Here is an 11,162-nt window from a genome sequence, read left to right on the forward strand (position 1 = left end):
GGAGGGGTTGGAGTGGAAGGGACTTTAAAGTTCATCCAGTTCCAACCCTGACACCTTCCACTATCCCAGGTTGCTTCCAGCCCCGTCCAGCCCGGCCTCGGACACTTCCAGGGATAGGGCAGCCACAGCTTCTCTGGGAATTCCATCCCAGACCCTCACAGCCAAGAATTCCTTCCCAGTATCCCATCTAACTGCCCTCGGGCAGTTTCAAGCCATCCCCCTTGTCCCAAGTCCCTCTCCAGCTCTCCTGGAGCCCGTTTAGGTACTGGAAGAGGCTCTCAGGTCTCCCTGGAGCCTTCTCCAGGAGAACACCCCCAGCTCTCCCAGCCTGTCTCCAGAGCAGAGGGGCTCCAGCCCTTGGAGCATCTCCTTGGCCTGAGAACCCAACAGATCCCTGCTGCCTCCTCATCCTTAAAGGTGTGAAGTTCAGCTTTTGGGGTTTTTTATTGTGTGTGACTATCTTACGAAGTCCAAAGTTGGACTTTGACCATCCTTATGGGTCCCTTCCAACTCAAGATATTCTATGATTCTTTGTTTTGTAAGGGCACTGAAAGGGCATTTCACTGACACCTTTCAGGATAGGATCAGAAAGAACATCAACTGCCTTCTTTGACACTGTAACCCTATTAATTCAGCAATCCTGTAACCTGCAATCACTCAAGGGTGTTGCAGTTCCCAGGGGAGAGGCTGCACAAGCCTTGCCTGGGAAGCAGCAGCCTAAAACAGAGTTTACCTCTAGCATTCCCAGCTGATTTGCAGTACATCTTTAGATCCAGTTCCCATTAAAACAAACTTCTGAGGAAAGCTCCTAGTACCATCCTCTACAAGCAGCACTAAACAGCTGACTGTTAATCAATTCCAGGTAGCTGGAATTTCCCTGTGCACCTCAGTTTTTAACCAAGAAACCACCAGAAAAGACACACTGAATTTAAGATGAACATCACCAGTTTTCCATTTCCAGCTTTTATTTTTTTCCTCAAGCAAACAATTTGTTAAAATAACCCCAAATCCACAGAGAGAGAACAGCAGTAGCTCCTGCCTCACATACAGAGATGCTCAATAAAGAAGGTTTCATCTCTATTTCCAAACCTTGCTGCTTGCAGGTTTCCTTGGAGATCCTAAATTTTATGCAATCTCTGTTACACACACAGTATTTTTAGGGTTTTTTTACTGTTACAGTGAGATCTGGATTTGGCAGTTTGCCACAAAGCTGAAACCCGTGAACAAGATGAGCTCCAGCAAGCACTGCTGACGTAGGTTTTGTCCCCTTGAAAGGAGGGAGCTGTTCCTGTCAGATCTGACAGAGGGAACAGCCCCTCACATTTAACCACACCCAGCACACAGGTATTCAGCTCCAAACAGAGGCAGGATTATTTAATTTCTAATTAATCAAGCTGTTTAGGCAGTGGGATATACTCTGTTCTGCTGACTCCACTGGGGTCAAGGGATAGGGTCACTTCAGACCACAGCAAACACCTGCTCAACACTCTACACTTTCCATCCACTGTGGTCTGAACAGGGTGACCAAAATACCTAGTCAAACCCTTTTATACTGTTCATTGTGGAAAAAAAAGACACGTACAACCACTTTACTACTTTCTGTATCCACTCAGTGCTGCAGTGAGTCCTGTGACCTCCACTGAGCATTTAACTCTGCCAGCTCATTGTCACTAAGAACCAAACTCAACAGCTCAAAGAAACCAAGAAGACCTCCTCAAGGCAATTAGGAGCATGGTTGAGACATCACCTACCACCCTCCAGGAAAGGAGGAATGCAAAGCCAGGTCACTCTGTGACTGGGGAAGGATCCCCTTCCCCTGGCAGCACCTCAGGCTGGCACTGAGGACACCACCATGTAAGTCTTTTAAAGGCACCCAGTGGTCCAAAAGTTCCCTTCATCACTGGATGGCCAAGGGGACACTGCTCCCTCTGGTAGATCTGGGGGTGCAGCCCTTGGCCACGGAGCTTGTGGTGCAGCCAGTCAGAGCTGAACTGAAGGGCACAGTCCAGCAGACGCTCCAGATCCGAGGGAGCCAAGAGAGAGCCTTGTGTTAGTGGGTGGATCTTGGTCAGGTACAAAATCTCATTCTTAATGATGTTCCCTGGAAAGGGACAGAAATAAGGAGACAATAAGGGTCTTTCTAATCAAGGTAATGCAGACTTCTGGCTCCAATCTGTGACTTCGCCCTCAAGGATCACAGCCAACAATGTCATTCCCTGTTTCAGAGGTGGCATGCAAGGAGTAGACTTAGAGCTGGGATTGGACTGGACAGAGTTCTCTTCCCTCTACCTTTGAAGCAGAACTTGAAGATGACCATGTACCCTCAGCTGGATGAACCAGAAGCCACAAGGCAAAGGAGTAAAACTCTCGGACATGCAGCTCTGGATCTGCAGACATCCTACCCACCTTCCTCCATTTCTTGCTCTGCCAAGTGTTCCCTGGAACTCACCCAGCCCTGAAAAGTATCGTTGGTCTAAGAGGGTGTAGCTGATGGGATTGGGTGCACGGAGGGCATCCAGTGCCCGGCCACGGTGGAATTCCATGGACAGGATGTCAGAAGCAGGATCAGCCCTTGGAGAGGAGCACCAGTGCATTCTGCAGTTGTAGAAAACAAGGAAGCCTCCGCTCTCAAAGTGGAGAATCAGCCTGGGAGAAGCAGAAAAGCAGAAGTGTCTCATCAGAAACATCCTTGAACCATTTGTCCTATTCTGCACCAGGCCACTGTCTCAAGGCAAGGTAGCCTCTTTAATGATTTCAGCCACAAAACCTGATGGTGAACAACTCTCCACAGGTTGTTGGGATTCTTTCTCCTGCCCTGTGGTCCCTGGATGACCAAGGCTCCAGCAGTAGGGTCCACAGATCAGGGAAACCAATGCCAAAAGTAGCACAAAAAACTGCGTCTAAAAATGTTTGCACAGAAATGAAGTAATCCTTTAAAAGACTGCAGGATGTGGTGCAGGGAGTGTGTCCCTAACAAGTACAGCGATTCCAGCTGCCCTAGACATTTGCCATTCATCCAAGGCTTTTTTTAAACACTTAATTGGGAGAAACTGGCATCTTCAGAGCATGATTCAGCCTGGCATCCTAAAACTTCTCCAAGATAAAAATGGTAACAGAGCTGGTACTATGATCCCCAAGCTGGCAGGCAACATGCATCCCACAATTCCACTGCAGATCGAACACACCCCACACCCACTCACACCATCTCTCTAAGATCTCTCTAAGATAAGTGCCCACTTATCTTAGGAATTATCAGAGAAAAATCAAGGCTAAGAGCACCCCCAGGCAAATTTAGTTTGGATAGAAGAGTGCCTCTCCAGAATGAGAGGCAGGGAGAGAGAGGGCTCCACGAAATACCTGGGTACAGGGTCCCTCCAGTCCCCCCTTTTATTGGCTCTGTTTGCTCTGGAGAACTCGTTTGCCCGGACGCTGCCGAACAAGCCGAAGTGGAAGCGCAGCCAGTGGCCTGGACCTTCTGCTGCTTCTGGGGCTTCAGACCTCGAGTGCTGGAGTTCCTGTAGCTCCTCATCCTGGGAATGGGGAGCACAAACCTGTTCTTGCCCTTCCTGGACAGAAGAACCTGCCACAGCAGCAGCCTCTTTCTGCAGCACTGTCTCTTCTGCAGTTGGTCCTGAGGGACTTTCAGCTGCCACAAATGCCAGGTACAAGTTCTTCCCGTGAACCTGAGGAAAGAGGTGGGTTGTACTAAGGATCCATATAGGATCATAGAATCACAGGCTGCTTTGGGTTGGAAGGGACCTTAAAGATAATCTCATTCCAACCCCCTGCCATGGGCAATGACATCTTCCACTAGACCAGGTTGTTCAGGCCTCATCCAACTTGACTTGGAACATTTTCAGGGATATACTGGGGATTTAGAGAGGAACACTTCCTCTGGCTGTTTCCATACAGGTGACTATTTTCTACAGCCTCTTTTAGATAGAGGGCACATCACCCCACCCTGAACACAGAATTCATCAGCATCTAAGCCATTCCCATCAGGGCTGCAGGCATCCTCTCAGCATTCCTTAAAAAACACAAGGTACTTAGATGCCACTCAAATGTAAATCTCTCCCTGAGGCTTCTGTCAGGCCAAAGAGACACACCAGAAGAGACACTCAGGGTTGTGAAATCTGTCATCATTTCTGATTCACCTCACCACCTTTTGCTGCGGGCACTTTGTGCTTCTCAATTTTGCTTCCCACTTTTAATCTGAGCTGGGGCTGCACCAGCGTTTGGCCAGTCAGGTCCAAATCATCATCTGAGGGATGTCAGGCAAGTGAAGCCTCCAGCAGGACCAACCCAGTGTGACCATTTCATATATATATCAACAGCACAGACATCTCAGCTTAGCCAGGGGAAACCCTGAGGGAAACACTCCCAGGTTCTGCACCTTCTATGACCCAGATGGAGGACAAGAGTGGTTTCCCTGAGACTTGTCATCTTTTAGCACAGCTCACCGGGGAGTCCTGGAGCCTCAGGGCATTCAGGTCATTCACGTTGATCTTGCGGCTGCTTCCCCCCACCTTGGCCACCACTTGTCCCACAAAAGGGGAGGTCAGCAGCTGGAACTTCCTCACTGATGGGCCCTCTGGCATCTCCAGCAGTTGTTGAGGGATTAGCAGGTCCTTCTCACACTCTTCCCTAAACTTGAAGGGAAGTTGCCACTCAGAAATACACAAAACCAGTCAGAGACAGAGCTCACCACCATCTCCTCACCCCAGTCTTCTTCCTTAAGTTTCTTTGAGGACCTAGGAGCTGAAGGCGTTTTCATCCCTGGGAATATATGTAATTTAATCAAACACAGCCATGAATAATAACCTGCTCTAACGGCAGTTTTTCACCCCACAAGCAGGAATTTGGACTGGGGATCTCCAGAAGTCTTTCTCCTGGTCTAGTGAAGGTGTCCCTGCCCCAGCACAGGGTGGGATCTAGATGATCTTTAAGGTCCCTTCAACCCAAATCATTCTGTGATTTTATGATTAATGACCCAGAACCAGCACAGGCCAGTGACCTATCTTTTTCCTGATACAGTCACCATGGAAAGTGCTGCTCTGGAGTTAGCACATCTCCACCCCTTGCTTTTCCCACTGATTGCAATGAGATGTAACCAGTTAGGGAGCATTCCTACACTCTACAAACAGCATCTGGGATCAGAAGACTCTGGATGAGGGGGAGATGAAGCAGCACCATCCTACAGCATCCTGTGGCTCCCTGCAGGAAGTCACACCAGTATATAAGGAGTTATTTCTGGCATGAAATCACAGTCACTTGCAGCTCTTCTGAGGATTTCTGCCAGGACTGGGTGTACAGGAAAGCTCAGTCTGGCATTCATCCCATGGTGCCAATTCTCCCAGAGTCCAGCAGTGATCAGAGGCTCAGTTTCAAGCTCCACAGCACTCAGTAGAAGGCTCTGAGGCACAGTTCTGAGACAGCTTCACGTGAAAATCAACAGCAATCCTGTGCATGGTCCCCTACCAGAAAAGCCATTCCCACCTCATTCCAGCATCTCAGCTTCTTCTGCTGCCTGGGCTGGCTCAGAGACAGCAGCCCATGTTTGCATCAGCTCAGATTGACTAAAACCAAAGCTTCCAGTGCCATGTGCTCCTGCCATAGTGAAGGGACAACTGTGAGGAGCAGCAAGGTGTGGGATACCTTCAACAGGAAGCAGGCAAGGCCTGTAAAAGCCTTCCTGTGCTGCAGCACAAACCAAATCCCTCTCAGAAGGGCTCAAAAGGAAAACATGTCAGAGAACATTAATTTAATGTCTTAAATCCAGGTACAGATATTAAGTGGTCACACAAACCAGCTTTACCAGGGTAGAAGACTGAACTTTAGTCCTCTGTCTCCAAGGACATGGGATAATTACTCACAGGCCTGCTCCGGTTTCACCCCAAAAAATCTGCATATTGTAATGGTCAACAGGCAGATTAAAAGACAGCTAAAGAGATACTTGTGCTGCCAAAGGCACCAGAAGAAGTCTCGATCCCTGGAGCAGCATTTGGCTGCTGGACACAGGTCATCCAAGGGGTCTGCCCTGATTATCCAGGCACGGGCTTCATGTCAGGCAGCTGCTGATTCAGTTCTTAACAGGCTCATTGTGAGAGACTGGAAGTGCTGGGCACTCTATAACGTGTTAATGCCCACACTTCCCCAGTTGTAGCCCCTCTGACAGCAGAAAAATTCTCCTTTTCAAGAGGAGAAACTGCCCTGTTCCCCAGGACATCAGAATAACCAGCATCTGCTGTCTCTGATCCCCTTCTCTCCATGGGCCTCCCTACTTCACCTTCTTCCTCTAGACCTACTTCAGTCTCTTCCAAAATGCTCTGCACTCCAAGGAGGAAGAGGAGGGTGACCAACCCCAGCCCTCTGCAGGGCATGACACCCATCTCTCCAGGAACATGACCACCTGAGCTGGTACCTCTACAGGTCTGAGGCACGGAGCCAGGCTTCCAGGAGAAATCCTCCCCCCTGTACGGGCTCATTTCCAGTCCTTGCGCTCAGACAGAAGCCAGGAACCCACAGCAGAACAGAGCAAGGTCAAGGCTGCCCAGGTTCATCTGCCCCAAGCCAGCTCTGCCAGCTCACCTGCACCCAGGGATGGCAGAAAATCCCACTGTGACCTTCCACCCCTGTACGAGGCTCCTGCAGGGATTTCAAGGTGCAGCCCTGACTCTCCACATGCAATCAGAGGGGTGCAGAGCTTCCCATCTTCTCACACTCAGCCAAGCACCAATTTGCAGCTCTCCAAAACAACCAAGCCCTGAATTCCACCCCACATTCTCACCCACATCTCCCCAGGGCAGTGGAAGTACCCACTGCACTCCCCAAAAACCCCACATTCCTACATCCAGCTTTTAAGACGCAGCTCTCCCCAGGCCAACCCCTGTGCATCCATTCGGGGAGGAGGGTGGGCAGCCTTCCCCCCCTACTGCTCCTCCAGGCTCCACAGTCTCCAGTTTCTCTTCCTCTGCCCCCAACCACCTCCCACAGCACTTTCACGGTCTCCCCCACCCACCCCAACAGACCCTTCTGCAACCAAACCCCTTCCATCCACCTACTTTTATGGGGGAGGAGGGCCCTCCCCCCAAATCTCAGGAGAGCTCCTCAGTTGGCTGGTGGGGGAGGGAGTGGGCGGGTTTCAGGTGCTCTCCACCAGTTGTACCGGTCTCGAGGGTCTGGTTGGACTGGGAAGGAAGCTGGGCACCCTGGGAAGGAGGGTGGGTGCTTCTGCGGGGGCTGTGCTCCTGCAGAGGGTGGGGGTGGCTGAGCACAGCTCTTATAAACGTGATTTTGGCTTGAGGCTGTTGCCTCTGAGTTCAGGTGAAAGGATTTAGGCCGAAGAACAGCTGACTAATTGAAAAAATGTTAGTGAGAAGACCAAACCGATAAATCACAGTGTTATTAGTGCCCTGAGGGGCTTTTCTGTTCTGTGCTTTTGGGGGTGTTCCCAGCTCCATGGAAAACACACTGGTGCTTTTCCTCACTTGCATTAAAATCACAGAGTCACAGAATAATTTGGGTTGGAAGTGACCTGAAAGGTCATCTCCTTCCAACCCCCTGCCATGAGCAAGGACACCTTCCAATATCCCAGGTTGCTCCAAACCCCATCCAACCTGGCCTTGGACACTTCCAGGATGGGGCAGTTGCAGCCCAGGGCATTTCTGGTCTATCCTGGCTTTGAGTTGCTCCATTGCTGAGTCTGTCACTTCTGGAATTTGTCATCCTGCATTGGCCATCCCAACTTCTACAGAAGAGGCTCTGTGTGGCTCCAGGGCTTGGGGACAACATTCAGTGTCCTGCAATGACTCATTGCTTGTCTGAGCAATTAATGTACTAAAGATTGTAGCTCTCATTATAATCTAACATTTATGTGGCTACACATTTAAAGGGGAAACAGATATTAGGAATAAATTGTTTACTGTGAGGATGGTGAGACACTGGAGTAGGTTGCCCAGGGAGGCTGTGGCCGCCCCATCCCTGAAAGTGTTCAAGGCCAGGTTGGACAGGGCTTGGAGCAACCTGGGCTAGTGGAAGGTGTTCCTGCCCATGGCAAGGAATTGGAACTGGACGGTCTCTAAGGTTCCTTGCAATCCCTTAACATTGTATTTTTCTATGATTCTGTGACTTGCAAAAACATTTCCTCCATGAGGATGGTCAGATACTGGAACAGGAACCCAGAGAGGTAGCAGATTTTCATCTTTGGGAATATTCAAAACTTGACTGAACAGGGCTTTGAAAAACCTGATCTTTTTCCCTTCTGACTCAAAATCACTCTGTAATTCTATCCTTATGAGCTTCCTGGGACATGACTCACTGCACAATTTCTTCTCCAGGTGCACTTAATATCTTATCATTTACCCCCATCCCTCTCCAAGAAGCCCATGAGGGCAGACAGACTCAAGCAGAAACCTTCTGATTTTATTATCATTGTTTTATTTCCATTAGTTCTAAAGGTGTAGAAGTTACGTGGATTGGTAGCCATACTACTTCATAATAGATATTTTTTTACATCTTTAAATAATTACAGCTTGTTCAGTTGGTTGGTTTCCCTCTCCCCCTTACAAAGAAATGTCTGTTTCCATGAGACTTTCCCAGATGACATGGGAAGCTTCAAACTTTACACATGGGGAGAAAAAAAAGGCAAAACAAAACATAGTCACAGCTTCAATGTTGCATTGAGTTGGTGATTGGTTTTAAAGCTCCCTTGCAATATTCCTGAGCTCCTCCTGATTGCACCCTCTCCATCTAAGCCCATAATGTTGCAAGTGATCCAAGGATCTCTTCTGATCAGTTTACAAAGAATAGCTGAAGTGAATCAAGATATTGCACTTCCACAAAGAGCAAAGACATTTGGAAATGGTTAAGTGACCTTTTTACCGCCCTGTCTCCCCATCCTGCTTTTCAGCTGCTCATCTCACTTTGGTGGCCGCTGAGCCATTGCCAAGATCTGGTTTGACACAACCAAACCTTGTGCTGCAAAACCTTTCAGCACTAACATTTTCATGATTAGTGATGATCTCTGTGGGAACAAGTCCCACAAATGCATTTATATTCGTGCTGAAGTGTTTTGCAGGAGTGGGCTCTTTCCCTCTCGCTCCTCAGAGCAGGGATAGTTCTCAGTCCTGCATTTGTGGAGGACCTGGCCTGGAATGGTTCTCACAAGGTTCTCCAGCAATAATAGCAATAATAATAACAATAATTACCTTGTCTGGGTCTCTAATAATTGTATCTAGTTTAATTACCAAAGCAGGCTCAAAATGCTCCCCCCATCATGGGCAGGAAAGCAGAGCTCACGTGGAACCTGGAATTTTGTGAGTTACCCCTCCTGCTAGAAGGAGCTGAGTGTCCTGAAAGTTGGTGGCACTTTTATCCTCTTGTCTTCTGAGTATCCCTTCATCTGTCACTTCCAGAGTTTGTCCTCCTGCATTGGCCTTCCCAGCTCCCACCTTTGAGAAGGGGGTTTGTGTGATTCCTGGGCTTTGAGACAACATTCAACCTCCCACAGTGACTTGTTGCTTGGGACTCCCCAAGTCTGAGCAATTAATTTACTGAAGATTCTGCCTCTTATCATAATCTAACATTTATGTGGAAAAACATTTGCACCATGAGGGTGGTCCAACACTGGAACAGGAAATCAGAGAGGCGGCAGGGTTTCCGTCCCTGGGAATATTCAAAAGTTGCCTGAGCAGGGCCCTGAGAAATCTGATCTCATCCCTTCTGATTTAAATTACTCTGTAATTTGATCATTATGAGCTCTGAAGGAGAGGACCTGTCATTTATGGTGAGTTTGTACACCACCTAAAATGATGGCGCTGCATTTGAAGTCAGTCTCTAAGCACCTTGATATCAACGTTGGCCAGAATAAATGTTCCTGGATCAAAAATAGCTTTACAAGAGTTTTGGGTGATTGAAAATAACTGCAGAACCAGGTGTAGCCAAACTTCTACTGCTTCTGGTGCAAACTGGGGGACAAAAGAGCTGAATTCGACCTTAAGTAGTTGTCCTCTAAGCCTAAAGTTGTTCTCACAGCCCCCAGAGCTTCACCTTTTGAAAGCAGGCATCTTGTTCTGCCATTAGGGTCTTGTGAATGCTTCTCACTCTATTTCAAGAATTATTTTTAAGGCTTTGAGAAAGGCTAAAAACCATTTAATAAATCTCTGCTGTGGTCATTTAGATAACCTGAGGGAGCATAACCACACTTATGTTCTGCAGGGATTTTCCCCCCTGGCATTGCAAGCAGAGTCCTTTATGATATCTTGGAGTGTTTTAAGGACAGGAGAAAAATTCCACCAGAGATTTTTGGCTTTGAGGGGAGGAGGAGGAGCACAGCAATAAGGCAGGGTGGGCAGAACCAATGGGAGCATCAGTATGGTAAGAGAAATGGGGGGAGGTGTTGATCTGGACTTCAGCTCCTCTCCAGGAGGCCACCTGCTCCCCTTTCTCTCAGGTTATCCAGGTTAGTTCTGGGTATCTCCAATATGTGCATAAGCCAAGTGGTTCATGCATGTTGTGGTGCTCTGTTATGGCCAGGAATTCACAGGCAGATCCCAAGAGAGCTCAAGTGTCATTTACAAAGGAATTTAGTTCAAGGAGGAGGATGGTTAAAAATCTTCACGCCAACGGAGGAACACCTTTGTGTTTTCACCCCAAATTCATATTTTTATGTGCTATTTCTCCTCCTCTCTGCAGCCTGCCAGGCCTGAGCAGAATCACAGAATCTCATTTATTTTTATTCATGTTTCACAAATGTCTTTTCCTCATCTGCAATTAGCACTAATGAGGCTAAACACTGCATTAGCCCAGCAAGGCAGGGCGGAAACTCTGGTGCAAACATCATGCAGCCGTTCCCATGGCACCATTGCCATGGTGTTTTTCTCTAGGGATTGCAGAGGCTCTGTCACCCCTCCAAATCCCTCCCAATCTGAGTTACGGAGAGCAGAGGGAATGTGGAAGGGTCCAAGTCTCTGCTGTGCCAGTCCTAGTCTTTCTCATGACCAATCCAATTGAATCCTTCTCCTTAGAGAGGCTAAGGAGGAAAATGGTGAGTTCAGACAAAGACAACACAATGCCCTTCTTTTGCTTCAAACCTGCACGTGGCTTTCCTCTTCACCAAGCCTGGTGTTTGGGTGGAAACACTCCCTGTGGGAATGTTGAACAGC

General features: G+C 48.4%; 1 protein-coding gene across 2 annotated transcripts; it reads right to left on the reverse strand.

Annotated features, from left to right (window-relative positions):
* Positions 1–1,683: 1,683 nt before the first annotated feature.
* NEIL2 (nei like DNA glycosylase 2) lies at positions 1,684–4,598 on the reverse strand. Of its 2 annotated transcripts, XM_008919468.2 has the most exons (4): positions 4,461–4,598; positions 3,358–3,683; positions 2,450–2,646; positions 1,684–2,101 (listed from the first exon to the last, which is right to left on the reverse strand). In XM_008919468.2, the coding sequence occupies exons 1-4, from the start codon at positions 4,596–4,598 to the stop codon at positions 1,785–1,787; spliced, it is 978 nt and encodes a 325-aa protein (XP_008917716.2). In that variant the 3' UTR covers positions 1,684–1,784. The 2 variants fall into 2 exon arrangements, with proteins under 2 accessions (XP_008917716.2, XP_017941020.1); XM_018085531.1 differs by lacking the exon at positions 3,358–3,683 and having other exon boundaries at positions 2,450–2,649; positions 4,459–4,598.
* Between the last annotated feature and the right edge of the window lie 6,564 nt (positions 4,599–11,162).

This window comes from Manacus vitellinus, unplaced genomic scaffold (genome assembly GCF_001715985.3).
Source record: "Manacus vitellinus isolate BGI_N305 unplaced genomic scaffold, ASM171598v3 scaffold_82_pilon, whole genome shotgun sequence".
NCBI lineage: Eukaryota > Metazoa > Chordata > Aves > Passeriformes > Pipridae > Manacus > Manacus vitellinus.

Excerpts from the sequence above, each read along its gene's own strand:
- NEIL2 (XM_008919468.2), bottom strand. The coding sequence starts at position 4,598 with ATGCCAGAGGGCCCATCAGTGAGGAAGTTCCAGCTGCTGACCTCCCCT. Across the intron at positions 3,684-4,460 it reads TGAGGCTCCAGGACTCCCCG|GTTCACGGGAAGAACTTGTA; the intron begins GTGAGCTGTGCT and ends CTCTTTCCTCAG. Across the intron at positions 2,647-3,357 it reads TGGAGGGACCCTGTACCCAG|GCTGATTCTCCACTTTGAGA; the intron begins GTATTTCGTGGA and ends TGCTTCTCCCAG.